Below are 21,549 nucleotides of genomic sequence, written 5' to 3' on the forward strand. Positions count from 1 at the left end.
TATCGAAATGAGGAAAAAGTAAATGTGTGTTGCCAAATATAAACATACAGTATAAAAACAGTCATCACATTAGACAAAATGTGGTAGTATTTTAAGAGGAATGTTATGCAAACAAACTAGTTTTACATGAAACTGCTTAAGAGGAATGTTATGCAAACAAACTAGTTTTACATGAAACTGCTACGGCAGCGGGAAAGATGCATGGAATTAGCATTATTTTAACGTTATGTATAGTTTTTAAAATGTACAGCATTCTTAGTTTTTTTTTTTTTTCAAGGATTTATGTGAAATAATAAATGCTAAAGTTCGTCATTAGTAACATACTTTTCACTCCATCAGTCATCAGCTGCTCGCACTCAAGCTCCGAGGATCTCACATTCTGTTGAAATTCTTGTATTTTGAATCATTTGATTGAGTGAATTGAGTGAATATCCGAGTGGAATCATTCCAATTCACAAATGAATCGTTCATTGCGATTTGCGAACCGAATAAAAAGAATCAGCTCGTTCACGAATCGGACACCTCTGTCACATTTCGTAGTATGTAACAATTTCTCTAGTTCGAAATGGAACGAGGAATGACATGTTTTTATAAAATGCAGTGGAGTATAAAGTACATTATTATGATTTAGAATGTAGTGAAGTAAAAGTAAAAGTTTACCAAAACAGAAATACTGCAGTAAAGTACAAATACTTGAAAATTGTACAGTACTTAAGTACATTAACGAAGTAAAAATACTTAGTGTTCACCAGCACTGTGCAGTAAAGTACAAATATACCTTCTCACCCGTTTACAAGGTTGTTTCTCGTTGGGATGTTGCATGTCCTTAGCTACAACAAACGCTTAACACCACTCGTGGGACTTACCTCCAGACATAAACCCGCAGCAACACGTTTGCACAAGGTTTAAACAACCAATAATACCGAAGGGCCTTTCTTGGCCGACCCTGCGCTCGTCCACAGGAGGCTGTATATCTTTTCAGCCTTGAGGGTATGACATTTCAGTCACATGTCTAAATGTTGTTGTTTTTCTTCTTATTGTCTGAAAGCCTCAAAGACCATTAATCATTTCCCTCTGGCCCCCACCACAACACACCCCCCTAACTGGCCCCCCAAATGGCGCTTTGGCTGATTGCACAGGGGGCCATAAGTTATCTTCACCTCCTGACCAGGGTTTGTTTTACGGAATTCGGGTTGACACTCTAAGGGATGAATTAATTGATTAATATTTTAGCCAATTAGGTTCCCTAATGCCAATAATCCGATAGCCTCCAATCGTAAGTGCTGCTGTGGCTTCCGCTCGGATGCAGATGCGTTGGCTCAGTTTGTGATGTGATATATAAAACTCCCTTTTTCCTTTTCCAGCCACACCTGGCTCCCTAACACAGAAGTCATTGCTCTTGGGCTTAGCACATTATCTGGATTCTTGCTGATCTCAAAGTTTCTGCTTTGAGAAATGTTTTTCAGGGAAAATCACCTAAATGAAGCTGCATCTTCTTGCTGCAGTCCTGTGGTATCCAAGAGAAAATCAAAGAACAAAGATCCGCGACCACTTTAAAAGCGTTTTGGGCGACAAAATTCACTGTGGCGTGTATTGAATTATGTATTTGTTTAAAAAGAATGAGAACGCCATAACAAGAAGTCAAGGATCAATACAGTTTGTTCCACTACTGACTTATTGCAACTGGATCCCATTTTAAAGCTGTATAGTCAGCTATAAGTTTCCATTTATTGCTTTTTCCCTTTTCGTGTGATTTTTTTTAAATAATATTAATTAATATTAAAATAATAATTATTATATTAATAATATAATAATAATAATAATAAATATTTCTACTCTAATAAATTTAATTTATTATTAGTCATTAATTTTTTTTCATTTTTGTGATAGATGGTTGGTGAATGGTTAGAGAAGAAAAAAAAAAAAAACAAAGGTAAATGGAATAGCAATATATGGTAAAATAAAATAAAATAAAATAAAATAAAATAAAATAAAATAAAATAAAATAAAATAAAACTAAACTAAACTAAACTAAACTAAATTTAATTTAATTTAATTTAATTTAATTTAATTTAATTTAATTTAATTTAATTTAATAAATAAATAAAAATAAATAAAATATTTTTGAATAAATATTTAAATTAAATTAATAAAGAAATCATAAAACATATTCCATTTAATTAAAATTATTATAAAATAAAATTAAAAAAATCAATAAAAACTATAATATTAAAATTATTTAACTTGTGAAAACAGTGAAATCTGTGCTTTAAATATTTACATCACTCTAAAAAATAACAATTATTTTCTCAGGACCTTTCTGTTGAGGCTTTCCTTTCTTTTTATCAGCTAGGCAGTGCTGGTCATTGGTTAATGTTAACCAGTAGTCAAATATCTCTTTAGCCATCTAACCATCTAGTTAATTTTCTCTGTTAGTTAGTTAGTTAGCTCTGTAAGGTCAGCTTTAAGTTTCCATTTATTTTTCCCCAATACATTAGGTTTTGCTTCTCTAACCAGTTATCTTTGCTCTGTTACAGGTGACCAGATGCTGAGGTCAACATGAGCCCACCCATGTCAAACTCTCAACCCTGCAGGTCAAGAAGTACCTTTTAAGCTACGCTGAGGCGTAAGAGTCCGCGGCACATGGATCTAGATTGGGATAATGATGCCTCTGATTTTGAATAACATCTTGCATCCATGAAATTTGATAATTGCTTTTTTGTCTTTGGGATGTGAAGCGTACATATGGAAATGAAGAAAATGTTTGGATTACGCCTTGTTTGTTAATGCCATTTCTACATTTCATAATGGGATTGCCAAGACTGAACCATAAAACAGCGTTTTTTTTTTACATGTTTGTGCTTTCGTCCAGTAGCTGTTCAACTTAAAACTCAACTCGAGCACATATAGAACTTCAATGGCTTTGTGATTGGTACCCGTCATTGAGAAACCCAACAGATATCAAAACGGAGGAGCTATTGCTGTGTATCACCGAAACGGCCTCATTTTCCCAAGAAAGATTTCTCTTAAATACCCTCTTGAGGAGCGGTGGCCTCTACCATGACCAAAAACCTATTGGATTTATAGTTTCATTGAGCAGCGGCAAACTCTCGTTTACCTTCCTCAACCCCAGAGTCAAGGAGCTTTTCTCAAGCAATCAGGCGGTTCAGAACTTCATCTTGAACGAGTTTCTGACTTCTGCCCCATGTAGAGACGAGAGAGTTTTCAAACATGGCTCCCCGCTGGAGAGGAGGAGCTCAGGCTTTGGCAGTTACTCTGGGAATTCTGCAGTGCTGGCGGATGGCTGTCCGCCTTCAGACCGTGAAGGACTCACTAGGTGTTGGGATGATGGGAAGAGGTCCCGAGCAATGGCCGATGTCCCATGAACGGGTGAAGAGGGGATGGGTGTGGAATCAGTTCTTTGTCGTGGAGGAATACACCGGGACGGAGCCGCTTTACGTCGGAAAGGTAGGACTGCAGAATGTGTTTTTGGTTGCACGCTTACTGCTTATTTTTCCATTCAAGAGAAAATCTATAGCTAAACAATGAAAGCCAAGAAAGATGCATGCACTGTGCATTTAAATGAGGCAATTCTCGAATGTGTCTCAAAGTGTGCGGATGGCGTCAGGCTAGTCGACTAGGACAGATCAAGCTCAAGTTTGGCCATAAGGCTTGAATTTCTTCTAGATGTATGTGGACCAAACTAAATCATATTCCCTTAAGATCTTATTATGGAATATGCATGTGTTTGGCTACACTGGCAATGCATTAGTAACACAGAAAACGTGATTTAGTGTGTTTTTAAGTTTGTAATTAAGTTGTGTATGTCTGAGCAATATTAAGGTTTTACAATATATTTGGGTAAATTTTCAAGCATCAAAACGATGTAAATTTTATACAGTAATTTTGGATTTTTTCTTCCATACATTAGATAGTTTTGTTTATTTTTTATATAAAATGAAACAATCATACATTTTTACCGTAATTTACAGAAGACACCCACCAAAATGTCATTCAACGTAAAAAAGGCTTATATGGCAAAAAATCTTGTCATATTTAGAATAAGAATCATTAGATGACATTAAAAACTCAAAACTTGCTATGTTTGCTTACTCGTTTATATATTTTAATAAGTATGCAGGGCACAGTTGCGAATAAACCATAGGTCAATATCCCAAAACTATATATATATATATATATATTATATATTAGTGGCTGTCAAAAATTTGATTTAATCACGATTAATCACATTCCAAAATAAACGTTTTGTTTACATAATATATGTGTGGTGATACAGGGTATATATTATTATGTATATATCAATACCCCACAACACACAAAATTATGTATTTAGAAAATATTTAACGTATATATATTTTATGTTATTTATATTGCTTATATTTTATATTATACTATAAATATATTTAATATATAAAACATAACATATTCTTCTTAAAATATATACATGCATATGATGTGTGTATTTATATAATAATACATAATAAATATACACAGTAACACCACATTATATTATGTATACAAAACTTTTATTTTGGATGTGATTAATCGTGATTAATCATTTGTACAGCACCGTATAATCATACCACCCCCACATTCTACTATATAGTTATATTTATATATACTAATATATATATATAATATAGCTATAATACTATATATATAATATAGGATAATCACTTAAAGCAACATTATTCTGGACTAGTCTTAAAAGTTAGATCATCTACTAGCTATATATATATATATATATATATATATATACAGTCATATAGATGACTAACTTTTCAGAATAGTCAAAAATAATGTTGTTTCAGTTTTTACATAATTATATCTTTTACGCTGAATGATGATTAAACATTTCATCCATATTTGTACATTTTATTTTTACAAAAGTAATTTGAAACATTAAAGCATTTAATAATGTTTTGTTTTTTTTATGCTTGATTATTAATAATTTGGAATATTATTTTTAATGTTATTATTATTACTTTGTTTTATAATCTCTGGAGAGCATCAATATTTAAACTTCAGTAGCAAAAATTGAAGTACAAAGAGTCCATTACAATGAATCAATTTTCCATTTGCAAAATCATCAGTTGGAAATGTTCATGGCATTTTCTTTGTGGCATTTTTCATATGCTTAATAAAAAATTGATTGGTAAATATTGTAGTTTTTGTAATATTACTGTTTAAATACCACTCTTACATTCAGTTAGTGCAAACACAATGAGGAAAACTGTCTAATATTGTAGTTTTTGTAATATTACTGTTTAAATACCACTCTTACATTCAGTTATGGTGTACTATCATAAAAGTTATTTGTGTGTGTGTGTGCCTTTTGGTGTGTCCAGAAAAAGAGGAAAGGTCCGAGGTGGGTCGAGGTCCTAAATGAGAAACCATAAAGGATGATCTGTGGGCTGAAATGACCACCTGGTTTTATTCTGCGATATACAAGGAGAAGAGATTTTATTAATAAAAATTAGCTCAGGGAGTTACTGCTCCTTTCGTGAACATGTCAGTCCGGAGCGCCCACGTCATAAGAAGCCAGAGCTATTAATAGGGCTGCTGGTGGTGTGAGTCTATTGCTCACCGTATCATAGACTTTATTCTATAGGCTGTGAAGTCTTAGAAATTTAAATATGAACCCATTTGCCCGCTTTTACACAACGACGGTACATTATTTCCAAAACAAATCCCTTTCCTTTCTCTTTCACTCACCTCCCGCACTCTCCTGTGATGTAATCTGCCTAATGGAACATGCTCATTATTGTCGTAAAAACTTTGGCTCGCACGTGCACTCGGCAGCACGTTTGGCTCCTGCATCGGCAGCTCTCTTCAATACATTTGTAAAATGAATTTCACTTAGCCTTGCGCTACATAAGTTTGGCTCCTGCATCGGCAGCTCTCTTCAATACATTTGTTGATTGCAGTCTAATAACATGGTAGTGTACTGTACACGAATGCAAGTGATTTTATGCACAAACAATGATGTCGTTGATTTTTGCCAATACGACACTTCAAAAATGATTATGTGTGTTATGAATCAATTTATCTTTTTGTTGTTCCCCAGTTCTGTATGGTGGAAATGTTTGGTCCCATACACAAAAAAGAGAAGTACAAATAACATAAAACAGAATGGACAATGTCGCAAAACGAAAAACGATAAAGGAGGACTTGACATGTTCAGCCGCAAAGATCAGAGCAACTTTAAAAAGTTGAAAACTTTTTTACAAAAATGAGGTCCTGCCGAGACAAAGTGATCCTAATGTCACAGAAGTAAAGTTGATTTTTTTTTGTTAATTTTTAATATTTTTTATCTTTTTAAATTATTAGAGTTCTGTTTGAGTCTTTTTTTTGTTTGAATGGGTATGTTTTTCTTTTTTTTATTTTTTATTTTAGTTTTAATTGCAGCTTTAATTGCAGCCATTAACTTTAAGCCCAATAATGCTTCATTATGACACCAGTCTTTTCTTCAGCAGATGTCTTGTGTTTTTATCCTCAAGGAATAGTGCACTTGTATTCACAAAAGCCTCCGGTGACCTTCTGCTATTTACATTAGACTTTCAGACCGCATCGACTCAAAAGGCTTGTCAGAGAAACACGGACATCCTGAAGGTTAATTCTACGCATCAGTCCCTTTTCTGCAAAGAGCTCTGGGAGAGAGTGAAAGTTGCAAGATTTTGTGCCGAAAAGGCCACTGCACCATTTTTCCCCTCCAACTCTAAGCCTTGAAGTCCAGACGTATGTAAACCTCGAGTCAATAAGCAAAAATGATCATGCAACTGAACAGTGGAAAGAGAGTTTTTACATGCCGAACACCGACAAGAACATGCTGTATGGGCAGCGCAGCAAAGTGGAAAGATTTCCACTGCGCTTTTGAAAAAGTCTGCCAGCCTCCTCCTTCAGACGAGCGCAGAAACACTGATTGATAGGATTTGAACGTGTAGAGCCGAGACGCTGAACAGACGGCGGTGTTCATAACGCACATGCCAAAGATGTCTGAACGTGTTCAAATAATTTCCTGCAGACTTGGGTGAATCGTTCAAACTTTGATGCAGGATTACTTTGGTGTTTGAAAGGAAGGTTGAACATTGTTATTTAAAGCCAGTGTGTAATAAACTATTATTTAACCAACAATTAGTTCAAAAATGTTAGCCTGAATGCACTATAAGTCGCTTTGGATAAAGCGTCTGCTAAATGCATAAATGTAAATGTAAATGTAATTAGGGTTGGTACTGGAGAGCTGGTTTTATTTAGTACTGGAGTTTGGTTCCAGCCATTGTTATTTTGTATTATATACAATATATATATATATATATATATATATATATATATATATATAATATATATATATATAGAATATATATATATATATATAATCATTTTCAGGTTTTTATTTTAATTTAATTTTGTTGTCATTATTATTAGTATTATTATTATTATTATTTTGTTGTTGCGTGTTGTTTATTTATATATATTATATCTAGCTACTATATATATATATATATATATATATATTATATATATATATATATATAGATATATTGTGTTTTTTTTTTTGTGTTTTTTTTTTTTTTTACTGTTTAGTATTCATTTATTTTCAATTTCGGTTTCAATTGTAGTTAAATTTGAGTTTTATTGATTTCCAGTTAGTAATTTTAGTGCTTCAAGTTATTTCATTTATATTCATTTTTAATAATTGGCCTTAAAGTGTAATGTTTTGTCTAATATTAATAGTTTATTTTACCTCAAGCTTTTTTCCACTAAATATGTATTTATTTACATACTTATAATAATAATAATAATAATAATAATTAATAATAATAATAATAACTAATAATAATTATATTATTATTATTATTATTATTAATTATTATTATTATTATTATTATTATTATTATCATTATTATTATATTGATGTTGTTAAAAATGAAATTATTATACATATTTTATATAATATTGTCATTTATTATCATTATTGTTGAATTATAAATTAATTATAATGATTATAAATATAAACAAAATTATAAACTAAATATTAATTATAACTATTATGTTTTGTATCTATTATTTTATTTTATTTTATTTTATTTTATTTTATTTTATTTTATTTTATTTTATTTTATTTTATTTTAGTTTAGTTTAGTTTAGTTTAGTTTAGTTTAGTTTTTACAATAATAACCCTGTTTCTCCCCCTTTAAAGTATAACACTGGTCTGCGCACTGCTTATTGAATATATCTATCAGGTTAAAGTTGCGTCCTACTTTGAATGTTTTATCTTTATAGTCTGAATTTCAGTCGGTTGAATAATTGATAAATAATTATTAGTTTCATACCCTCTCTGCCTCATAAGCATCTCTGTCTGACAGACCAAAACTCCTTGTTAAAAATGTATCAGGATGTTCATGCAAAATCTCTTTATCCATGAATCGTAATAGCTTAAATGTCAGGGGTGTTCGCTAAATCTGCATGTTGATTGTGAGATGAAACTTCATGAATCCATTATTAATGTTTTGATCTTTCGCTTGAGAAAAAGTGTTTTGTAGCTAATGAATTTCAGCAAACAAAAGGCCTGTGTTTGCTGATGAGATTTGGGCGTCGTGACCCGATGTGCAGATGTCTGCGCTGAAGTCTCTGTTGAGAATGTCATGGTTTTGTTTGCGGTTCAAGCTGCAATGAAAATTGTTAAATTATAAATTAATCAAAAGCCACGCTGGAAGTTGTCAGTGATTGTTAATGGCTAAAAACCTTTGTTTGAGATTTTCACTGCAGCAAATACAAGACTTTCGACATAATATACATATAGTTTAGGGTCAGTAAGATTTTATTTTAAAGAAATTTGTACTTTTATTGAGCAAGGAGGCATAGTTGACAGTAAAGACATTTATAATGTTTTATATAAATCTGCAAAAGATTTATATTGTAAATAAATACTGTTTACAAAATGCTATTTTCTTTACAAAATTATTGTGCAGCACAACTGTTTTCAACATTGATAATAATCAGAAATCCTTCTTGAGCAGCAAATCAGGATATTAGAATGATTTTTGAAGGATCATGTGACACTGAAGACTGGAGTAATGATGCTGAAAATTCAGCTTTGATCACAGAAATAAATTACACGTTACAATATATTCTTATAGAAAACAGCTATTTTAAATGACAATAATATTTCACAATTTTGCTGTATTTTTAATCAAATAAATGCAGCTTTGGTGAGCAAAATAGACTTCTTTAAAAAAAAAAAAAAATTACAATCCCCAAACCTCTGACCAGTAGTAAACTTATGAAGTATTTATGATGACTCAAATATACATGCAGCCCTCTATGCATTTAAACATATTTCAAAATAACAGTACTGCTAGTTTGACTTTCTGACCTGCGTGTCTGGTTTATTCACACTTTTCAAGTGTCGCTGGTGTCACAGTCTGTGTGCAGGAGCTTTTCCTGCCTCGGCGCTCATCAGAGGTGAGATATTGGGAGTGTCGGCTAGCTCCTTCACCGCGACTAGCAGCTAACAGGTTTGCTTTGTTAGCGTGTGACCTGAGAGGTGGCAGGTCTCCACAGCCTCGAGCTCCACTGCTCCGCCAGCCACTTCATGCTAACTACACCACCGAAATACCAATGAAATACCAATGCAGGCTCTAACTGTTCGTCCATGGGTTGTCTTTTAGTCTTTCATAGTTAAAACTGGCCATGTCTAAATGGCTGGAGGATTGCAAAGTGTTTATTTACTGTATCATGTCTGATATAAATTTTTAAGGCCTCTAAATGCTCAACATGATCAACAACTGATAAACCTTACATGCTTTCTGTCATCTGAATGATAGTTTAGACTTGTTTGTTCATTGCATTGGATTAAATAGCAGCATCTGCACCAAATATTTAGCACATTATTTAAAATATATTAAATATATTATGCATTATATAATATAAATATATTATTATTACGCCCCGCGCCTAGGGGTAGTAGAAGACTCTTAACAGGGCATAATAAGACTGGGTTGTGGTAATGGAATCCCAAGTACGAATCACTCCGGTCGATAATCAAACAGGTACACGATGTTAATCAGAATAAGTAATTAGATATATTAAAAGCCAACAAGTGAAACAAAGAGCATCTCTCCAGGGTGTCCCAAAGGCCAAAATAACAAACAAAACCAATCTAGAAAAGAAAAAGAGTAATAACTAACCTAATCAATATAACAAAAGTAAAATACATTTTACTTCCCTAACTTCCTAACACAAAAACAGAACCCAAACAAGATAGCTCAAAACAAAATCGGCAGGACACCCCTTTGCTCCACGTTCTTAGTACACAAGGTTGGAAAAGGAAAGAACGTGATCACTAGCTTTTACACTATACTTGAAAGTGACAAATTTGATCATCGGCCGGAGAGGGGATCCAGGAGCTCTCAACCCAACCGTCCGAACCAACAATGAGCTCCACGTTGAATGCCGGCAGCGTCCTTTTAAAGACCACGCCTCGTCTCCACCACCAATGGCGACCGTACATCCCATCAGCGGCCATCCTATCAGATACCAGAGAGAATAAGAGGGAGGAGAATGTACACACACGCGCGCACACACACACACAAACACACACACACACCACTACAAGAAACTCAGGTCGTAACAATTATATTAACTATAAATATTGGTTGGTTGGTTGATTGGTTGATTGGTTGGTTGGTTGGTTGGTTGGTTGGTTGATTGGTTGGTTGGCTTGGTTGGTTGATTGGTTGGTTGGTTGGTTGGTTGGTTGGTTGGTTGGTTGATTGGTTGGTTGGTTGGTTGGCTTGGTTGGTTTGTTAGTTGGTTGCTTGGTTGGTTGGTTGATTGGTTGATTGGCTTGGTTGGTTGGCTGCTTGGTTGGCTTGGTTGGTTGATTGGTTGGTTGGTTGGTTGGTTGATTGGTTTGGTTGGTTGGTTGGTTGGCTTGGTTGGTTGGTTGATTGGTTGGTTGGTTTGGTAGGTTGGTTGGGTTGGTTGGTTGGCTTGGTTGGTTGGTTTGGTTGGTTGGCTTGGTTGGTTGGTTGGTTGGTTGGTTGATTGGTTGGTTGGTTGGTTGATTGGTTGATTGGTTGGTTGGTTGGTTGGTTGGTCTGTTGGTCGGTTGGTCGGTTGGCTTGGTTGGTTGGTTGGTTGATTGGTTGGTTGATTGGTTGGTTGGTTGGTTGGTTGGTTGGTTGGCTTGGTTGGTTGGTTGGTTGATTGGTTGGTTGGCTTGGTTGGTTGGTTGGTTGATTTATTGATTTATGCATGCTCAGTTTGGGGCTCTTAATAAAACTGAACTGTTGTATCCTCCATCTTCTCACTATGTCAAGCTGTATAAGCCATGAAACCTGATTGATCAAAAATGATGCTCAGCAAAAACATATATGCAATCATATTTTTTTTATATGTTGTCTAAAGTTTCAATAAAATTTCAACTAGTTAGATCATTATTTCCTATTGCAGGCGTAATATGTGTGTTTCATGTGTATTTTTATGTTTTCTAGAACATCTTTTTAGCAACAATCTAATCACAAACTCTGCTGGAATCAGTTGTGAATCAGATCTACTTTGTGTAGCGCTAATCCTCGCCTATGTAGTGTTCCAAATCAGTCACTTCTGTCGCTTAGTAGGTGTCTATGTAGTGAAGAAACAGTGGTGTTTTTAGCCTGAGGTTTATAAAGATTTTCAAAATGTGTATCAAAATTAAGCTGGCTTGAGGCCTGCAAAAAGATGTGATTTGGTTTAAGCCTCTTGTTAGGGAGTAAATGAAGTCAGAATAATCAAATATCATGAACAGCCACAGATGAGAAGAGTTTTACAGATGAAATCTATTAGCAAGCAATGCAGCTAGAGCGGAAAGTCCTCTGCCTGACCTGAGGTTTGATGTCTCGTGCTCAGACCAATAACGCCATTTATCAGGTAAAACATGAGCTGTGGCGTGTTTCTCCTGCTTTTATTTCATTAGGGACAACAGCAGAGTCAGAGGAAATCCACAGCAGTCGGCAGATCGCATTATTGTTTTAACATTCACAATTGAGGGAGCAGATGTGATGTTGATCATATGATCTCCATATGCGTTAATGTGCACAAAAGACTCCAGGAGCGTGTCGTGTTTCTATTCTCCAATCAAACGCTCGCTGTGATCAGATTTCTTATCCTCCGGCTCACCAGATATTGCCCAGCTTTCTTTGTCTTCCTGTTAAAGAGTTTTTTTTTATTACTGCTGAAATATTGATACGCCAAAAAAGAGGATATTTCCAAGCGTCCCATGTTTTATTCGACTGAGGCAGGATTTGAAATGAGGAAAGAGGGTGGAAAAAAATGCAATCCTGTAGGCCGGCTTGCGTTATTCCCATGTTTTACGGCAAATACCTAATGAAGATCCCCACGGGGGTGATAGAAGCTGCTATTTAATTAAGAGTTTTTTATATATTTTTTAAGTCGTTGATGGTGGGGGGTGTTTTTTCTCTGTGTACTGTTGTTTTTAGGAGTTTTTGAGGGGCATTATAATATGAAACAGGCACAGAACGAAGCTAAAGAAAGTCAAAATGATACAGTCGATGGAGCATTACAACACTGCAGCGCTGCAGATACCACTGCATTTCAATAGTTCACATCAGCCTTTCAGCATCAACATCTCCCTGCTGATAAAAAGCAGCTGAAACCAAAATTAAAAAAAACATTTTTTTTGCTGGTTGGATCTGGATTTGTAGGGTTTACCATCTAGAAACCCCTTTAAAACCATCTAGACAGACCATAATAATCGTATTGCATTGCATTATATGTTTCGGCATCAAGATCTCCCTGCTTAAAAAAACCCCCAAAAAACAAACAAACAAACAAAAAAAACGTTGAAACCAGAATTAAAGACCATTTTTTTGCTGGTTGGATCTGGATTTGCAGGGTTTATCTGCTGGAAAGTGCACAAAACCGCTCTAAAACCATCTAGAAACACCTTTAAGACCATCTAGACAGACCATCATAATTGTATTGCATTGCATTATATGTTTCGGCATCAACGTCGAAGAAACACATGCTGAAACAAGAATTAAAGACCATTTTTTTTGTTGGTTGGATCTCCTAATGTAGAGGTTACTTCTAGAATTCTTTGTCTTTATTTTGTGCCTTTTTGATCAGCATCTGCACCAAATTGCATTTTTTTTTTTTCTCAGTTTTGGCCTCCATATTCTCACTATTGAAACCAGAATTAAAGATGATTTTTGGCTGGTTGGATCTAGATTTTCAGGGTTTACCAACTGGCAAGTGCCAGCAACAACTCTTAATCCATCTAGACCAGTGGTTCTCAACCTTTTTTTCCAACGGGCCGCACTATGGTCCAAGTGCAAGTCTCGCGGGGCCGCACGCATAATCATTACATATTACGCACGCACCAATACAAACCAACACTGATTTATAATATCATAGAGGATAGCAACTAAATATTATGATAATTAATCGATTACATTCATTGAAATAAATTAATAATTCTAGTCCCCATAAATAAAACACCTGATGCTGTCGGGAGCTGACCAATTTTGTGAAATTCGGCTCGAAAGGAGTTACAGCACAATGAAGTTGCGATTGTAAGTTGCAGTCTGAAAGACGCCCACGGGAGCATGACTTGACGCGTGACATTGCAGAAAATGTGCGTTCACAAATGTAGCCTATGTTGATCCAAATATGGAAAGCACTTTCGAATTTAATAATATGAGGTTCTCTCCAGAGATGTTTTGCCACATTTCTGCAATTAAGGATGATTGCTGCGTAGTATGGGTTGGTTCTATTTGCCTGAACTTCTTCAAGTTAGTTACGGCGCAAACCGAAAATCCAGCACTCTCCTTTCACTGCTGATACATGTGACTATTCTTGTTTGTATGCATTCACTGACATTTCCACACTTCTTTTTACTCCCTTAAAAACAAATTTGTCATTCTGATGCTCAATTTTACCCGAACTAATGGCTGTTGATGACTATTTGAATTGAATTCTGCCAAAGTGCGCGCTTGTATGTGTTCATAAAATGCGGAACGTTATGTGAGTAGGTCTGCTCATGTCTGAAAATAATATATGAAAAACAAAAGAATTTTACATAAAAACATTAGGGCTATAGCTTATATGTTCTTTAGTAGCTACATTTTTAAATGAATGTAAAAACTAAAATGAATTGTAAAACTGAAAGTTATTTTTTTTAATTGTGTTCAGCATGGTGGGCCGCATTTGAATTTGTGACGGGCCGCATGCGGCCCGCGGCCCGCGGCCCACGGGTTGAGAACCGCTGATCTAGACAGACCATCTTGGTGGGTTAAAACATCTCTAGGCTGAGGTTTAGTATGAAAGTCAGTTACTTGAGATTTGTTTCTTTGTTTTGTTTGTCGGACCCCAGAATGGCTTCAAACTTCACTTCCAGGCTGGACTTTAGAAATATGTCTGCTTTTGTATATAACGCGCCTCTGGCAGGCTGTGTTTCCAGAGCACCACCTCCCTAAAGCACCAAACTGACCGGCTTCATTACTGATCTGTAGATGAATGGAAAGGATTGTGATAGTCGCCCAATAGCGATTGTTTGGGTTAAAAATACATTGAAACACTCTGAAACTCCAGACAAACTTTAGAGCATACTGTATCTGAACAACAGAATTAGCAGTTATCCAGACACCAGATTATTTGAAGTATATATATATATATATATATATATAGATATATATATATTATATATATATATATATATATATATATATATATATATATATAGTTTTTTTTTTTCTAAATATAAAATATTGTATGAATTAATATTCATATTAAAAATATTATTTACAATTATTATATTAAAAATATTTAAAAACAGAAAATTATTAATATTACTAATTCACTTTTTTATATTCATTGTCTGTCTGCAAGACCTATAATCCTTCAAAACAACAAATTAGTTAAAAGTTTGACAAACTTTTTTTTTTTAGCAAGCTTAAAGTTTGCCTCAACAGACATTTGCTTTTTAGTTATTATATAAAATAAAAAGACTAATTATTTAAAATGAATATAAATTATATAAATTTCAGTGACACAAAATAATTAATATTAATAATTAAGATAAATTGTATAAATTAATTAATGTTTATTAATATTCATAATTAAAATGTAATATTTGCAATAATATTTGTTAGATTTAAATTATAATTTACATTTATTGCATTACTATTTGAATTTCAATTCTATATTCTGTTTGCTACCTCAATTTAAATTCAGTTGCACTGCAGTCATCCAATTAGAATAGTCATTCTCAGTTCAGTTCTGAATGGAGTGAATCACTGAATGAATCAGTCACAATAAGAGCGGGAACGTGCATTAAGAAAGTAAATAATGGTGTTTCTTTTTTACTTCTGAGACTGGCTGTCCACAGATTGTTCTGTAGCGGATAAAAAGTGTTTGTTCAGGCCTTGTAGTCAATATCCGCGATGTGTACCGTACATCTGTTGCCATAGTAATGAGTCAAAGCGATGCCAAGAGGCTTGTGCTGAACCGGAGGAGCCGTCAGGTTGGAAAGAGAGGATGGAAAACTGGGAATTGTGCCTTTTATCATGGCAGCTCGCCATATTACTGAACTCACGAGGCAGATCAGACGACATTAGCCATGGAGAAATGATTGTATTTTACACATTGATGTCCCGTGTACTCAAACCATTCATTCATTCACTTCATAAATGCATTTTTAATTGTGGGTCAAACTCTATGCAAACATGCTTTTGTGAGCATTAAGTATTATGTTGCTTTACTGTTAAGTCTCACAGTATGTTTAGTGTAGTTTTAATATAAGAAATGTGGAATATTTCTATATATTTAATGAAATGAATTTTAGACTATAGATATATATATAATAATAATAATATATTATATATATATATATATTGTTATTGTGGTTTGTATTAGTTGAGTATAATTATATAGGGTATGATGAAGAAAATATTTTTTTTTATTTGTTGTTGGATTTGTTATTTGTTAGTTTTTAGTGTATGCAGAAAAAAATATATATAATAAATGACCAATAGTTTTATGTTGGAAAAACTCTTCTCCAGAAAATTAACTCTATATATATATATATATATATATATATATATATATATATATATATATATATATATATATATATATAAATGTAAATGCTGTATATATATATATATTTTGCTCTTATAGTTATTATTATTATTATTATTATTATTTATTTATTTATTAATAAAAAAAAATTTTATGGTGGAAGAACACTTTTTCTGCAGTGTTTTTTTATATATATTCTTTATTATACAATCCTTAAATCATCATCATCATCATCATCATCATCATCATCTTTGGTTTTATGGTGGAAAAGTATGTTTCCGGATTTTTTTTTTTTATAAATAAGCAATAAATAAATAATACAGTGTATTTATTTATTTTAAAGTTATACATTTGCCTGAAAACAATGTGGTGTAATCGTTGTGTTGCCATATGGTTTTGATAGCTCTAAATCACATAAATGTAGGATGTAAACAGGCTTAATTAGTCAAAAATTATGTACTTTTTCATGTTTTGTAACTTGTTTTAGGCTAATGAAATTCCTGGGCATTTAATTTCTATGCATTGTAATCGTTTTCTCGTCATTAAAAATTAAATGTCAGTTCTCCGCTTCAGATCCTATTCAGATATTTAGTTTCCTTGAACATCTCCACTATATCCAGCACATCCAGACTCGATGACTGTCCTCTCTGCTTTAATCCACAGATCCATTCAGACTCTGATGAAGGCGACGGCTCTATAAAGTACACTATCTCTGGAGAGGGAGCAGGGACTGTCTTCATCATCGACGAGGTCACGGGCGACATCCACGCCACCGAGCGACTGGACCGAGAGGAGAAGACCTTCTACACCTTACGAGCTCAGGCACGAGACCGTCTGACCGACGCGCCGCTGGAACCCGAGTCTGAGTTCGTCATCAAAGTCCAGGACATCAACGACAGCGAGCCCAAGTTTCTAGAAGGTCCCTACATCGGGAGTGTGGCCGAGCTGTCTCCTATCGGTAAGAGTTACACTGATTATACAGTACTTATACACTGAACTGTTGCTTCTGAAATACTGGTGTTTGTATATTGCAGATACTGGTTGTGTATATTTGTATACTGTGTGTTTAGATCAGCATTATTTTATAATCATTGATCAGGATTATTATAGTTACCTAAAACTAAAACCATAGAACAATTTCTGTTACTCAAAATAAAAATAATATTTAATAAAATAAAAAAAGGCCAAGGCAACAGTAATCATTTTCATTTAGTTTATCTTGATGTACTAAAAAAACTAAAACTGAAATCAAAATTTATTAAAACTATATAGACATATTAAGAAAATGAATAAAAATGAAAAATACACAGCACAATTACTAAAACGTATTATTTATTAAAAAATATTAAAACATATTTTTTTAAGTATGTTTATTTGAAGTAAATAAATACAAATAAAAAATAAATACTAATAAATCTATAGCAGTATCTCAATTATTCTAAAATGACCCTCTCATTGATATACTATTATAGTTTTTGTTAATATTTTAAATACATTTTTAAAATAGTTTTTTTTTATATATATAATTTAGTAATTTGTGTATTTGGTTTGTTTTCATATTTGTTTGTTATGTCTGTGTAGTTTTTGTCATTACGTTTACATTTTTGTTTGTTTATTTACTTTAAGATATTTTAGTACTTTAGTAGTTATTTTAGTACTCAAACTAAACAAAAATGAGAAATGTTGCCTTTGCTGAAATAAAATAAGTTATAAGATTTATATTTTTATATTTAATATAAGATTTATATTTTATTTTATAAATAAAATATTTTATTTCAGTTAATGTTTATTTTATTTCAGGTAATGATTTATTTATTTATTTATTTTAATACTTTTAGTTTTAGTTTCAGGTAACAACAAAAACCCTGGTTCAGATCACAATTCAAAATGAAAGTACTTTTTGCATCTTCAGCGGTTGTTTTCTCCTTCAGATCAGTTACTGTCATGGCAAAACAACAATTTGAACAGATGCTTGCTGAGCAATGGCATGGTGCATTTCCAAAAAACATGGTGCATTGTGCTCCTGTTTTTTTAAATACTTTTCATTTATTCAAAAGTTCAAAATAAATGCATAAAATTGAGGATTAGTCAATTCTTGCTTTTGCAATGTGGGTATAAAAAGTAGCAAAAAGTACCATAGTATTTTTAGAAGTACCATATAAATGTAAAAGTACTGCATTATTGGCATCTGATACCACTGTACAATGATCCGTCACAGTATTTTGTATTATTTCCAGTGTGTTTTGAATCAGGTGCGCCTCAGCCGAAGCTCTTATGTGCGTGTTTGCGGATATAAAGGATTTTTAAATGCAGGTTACAATAATGTAATCACTGCAGCACTGCACGGCTGTGAACTTCCTGATTGAAATTAATTCCTGCTTCCTCAGCACATCGGCAGCAGCGACTCGCTGCTTATTGACACGCAGAAGAGAGAGAGAGAGAGAGAGAGAGAGAGAGAGAGAGAGAAAGAGAGAGAGAGAGAGAGAGAAAGTATGAGCGAGTCCTCACTCCCTGTAGGCTTCTCCACCTTTCAGTCAAATTATACATTAAAGAAGTGTGGACTTCATGTTTTATACATTAAACAGCAGCGGCTGTAATGAAATAACGGCTCTGCTTAGTCAAGCAGTTCCTGTTTGTTTTCTGCTTATGTTTGAGGTCCTGGACAGAACAAGCGCTAATGGTCTTATTGTTAGAGCCTCGGGAAGAAGGTCAGTTACTCAGCCAAAAAACTCAATGGCACCTTTTCATTTAGGTGCATGGAAAATTACTGCATAATAAGTGAGTCTATAAAGTAAAAAACACCTTTTACAGCAAAGTCAAATAAATACATAAATACATAGTTATAGCAAAATAATGGTTAAAGTTAATATCAGATTGTTACATTACTGTACATGGAATTCAACGTTTTGTGTTTGTTGGTTAGCAAAAATTATTGAGCTCAACAAGAAAAAAATCAGTAAAATCAGTAATATTGTGAAATATTATTGCAATTTAGAATAACTCTTTTCTATTTGGATATATTATAAAATGCAATTTATTCCTGTGATGCAAAGGTAAATTTTCAGCAACATTACTCCAGTCTTCAGTGTCACATGATCCTTCAGGAAATCTTAAGTATTCCCAACAATTTCCCCCATATATTACCATTTCTTTCTTTTTATTATTATTATTATTTTTATAATCCTTCAGAAATGATCTCAATTATTTCAAACGTATAAAATAACCAATAAAAATAACAAAAACACAACAAAATTACAAAAAAATTACTAAAACTAAAAATATAAAACACACACACACACACACACACACACACTAAACACAATTACACACACACACACACACACACACACACACACACACACACACACACACACACACACACATATTTTTCTTTATTACCATTTTCCATTTTGATTTAATCTGTATTATTTTTAATAATAATAATAACTCATCTGTATTATAAATAATTAATTTCATCCATGTAATAGCTAGTTTCAAGCATGTGCAAACTTTTAATTGTTCGCGTACATGTTCATTAAGGGCTCAGAGATCTTAAGCCAGGCCTGCTCACGCTTCATATTAAACTCGACTAGTCCTCTTGATCTGACATAAAGAGCTTCAGTAATTTTCCAACAAGAGAGCTTTAAGTGGCTGGCTAACGGGTGGTCATACGTAACGGGGCTAATTGTCCCGCAGCAGACAGAGCTAATTTAACGACATGTTGTGCGTAGTCGCTTTCCAGCAAACTCGCCCCGTAGATGTGTGAACAACTGATCTAATAAGCTGCGCTGTCTTACCACTCCGCCAGAGAGAATTCAGCAATAATCATAAAAAAAGTAATCACAGACAAGCCCCGGGCATATTCATTTTCACTTACCGCCTTTGTCATTTTCTGCCTCTCTTTCTGTTCCTCTCTTTCTCTCTCCAGTGGCTTCGCTGATATTCATGGCCTTTAGTGTGCGGTTGAAGCCAAGTCGCATTTGTCTGCATATTATTCACACACTATAGATGCTCGATGTTGGCTAGCCCATGCAACCATGAGCCGCGGAGAGGGACAAAACACTCGCCTGCTAATCACATTAGCCTGAAATCACTAGAGCGTGATAATCTTTTGTCTATTTTTGTTTGTTTTTCATAATATTTGACATTGGTTTATGAAATGTGCATTCTGTGGCTGTATTTTCTGCATGAAAGGATCATAACAAAACATCACTATTGATACTACACATACTTTTTTTTATCTAAGTGATATTTACAGAAAGGAAAAGAAATTGAATATTAATATATTATAAAAAAGTAATGTGTAATGTTATTTATGTATTTGTCCTAGTATTAATATTATTAATAATTAATATTATTTAAAATACCAAGCCGCAAAAACTGTTTTCAACATTGATAATATTTAGAAATGTTTCTTGAGCAGCAAATCAGTATATTATTATGATTTCTGAAGACCATGTGACACTGAAGACTGGAGTAATGATGCTGAAAATTCAGCTGCGCATCACAGAAATAAATTACATTTTAACAAATATTCAAATAGAAAAGAGTTATTTTAAATTGTATTAATATTTCACAATTTGTACCGTTTTTGTTGTATTTTTATTTTAATAAATGCAGCCTTGTTGAGCAGAAGAGACTTTTTTTCAAAAACAGTAAAAATATATATACAGTATATATATAAAAAATAATAATATATAGTTATAATATATAGTAGATAGTAGGGATGGGCATGATTAATCGACGATCGATAATTGATCGTTAAGAATTTCGTCGATCACGTTAATTTGTTATCGATTAATCTAATGCATTTTTTTGGTATCTAATGCAGGTTGCGTAGTGTGAGTCTTGAAGCAATTAAATGAATTTCACTATGTGGCAGCAATTAAATATTTTACCACCAGCGTGCAATATTTGACACCATACTCGGTTATCTGTGATCTTCCGTTTTGATTTCAAAAGAATAATCATGAAGAGGTCACAGCGAAGTGTGGCGTGGGACCATTTTGATTTAGAAAGCGAAATAGTTCACTGCAAACATTGCGATGCCGTGTATAAGTACAACACGGCCACGACTCAAATGATGTACCACTTAAACAAAGTGCATCCGTCCCTGGTTAATGTCGGTGGCGGTGCATCCTGCTCTCAGTCTCAACCTAGCACCAAGTCGGCGTTAGCACGGACTCGGAGCTGTGATGCACAACGAGCAGAGAAAATTAAATTACGCAAGAGATCTGCAAGTTCATTGAGATGGATATTCTGCCCTTAAGTGTTGTTGAGAGCAATGGTTTTCGAGAACTGATACATTTATTGGAACCAGCATATCAAATTCCATCACGACGTACCATCACCAGACTGGTAAAACTCACTACGAAGAACGAAAGCAGCAGCTGTTAAAATAATTACGCGAAGGTACCTGTGCATCCCGGCAACGTCAGTCCCCTC

General features: G+C 33.6%; 1 protein-coding gene across 1 annotated transcript in view; it reads left to right on the top strand.

The window, feature by feature from the left end:
* LOC109079965 (cadherin-22-like) overlaps positions 1–21,549 on the top strand; it is a 182,028-nt gene that overhangs the window by 90,836 nt on the left and 69,643 nt on the right. The window contains exons 2-3 of the mRNA XM_042759078.1: positions 2,538–3,468; positions 16,768–17,062. Of these exons, the coding sequence (XP_042615012.1) occupies positions 3,232–3,468; positions 16,768–17,062 (532 nt within the window). The 5' untranslated portion in view covers positions 2,538–3,231. The remainder of the gene's footprint in view (positions 1–2,537; positions 3,469–16,767; positions 17,063–21,549) is intronic.

This window comes from Cyprinus carpio, chromosome A6 (assembly GCF_018340385.1).
Source record: "Cyprinus carpio isolate SPL01 chromosome A6, ASM1834038v1, whole genome shotgun sequence".
In the NCBI taxonomy this organism is placed as follows: Eukaryota; Metazoa; Chordata; class Actinopteri; order Cypriniformes; family Cyprinidae; genus Cyprinus; species Cyprinus carpio.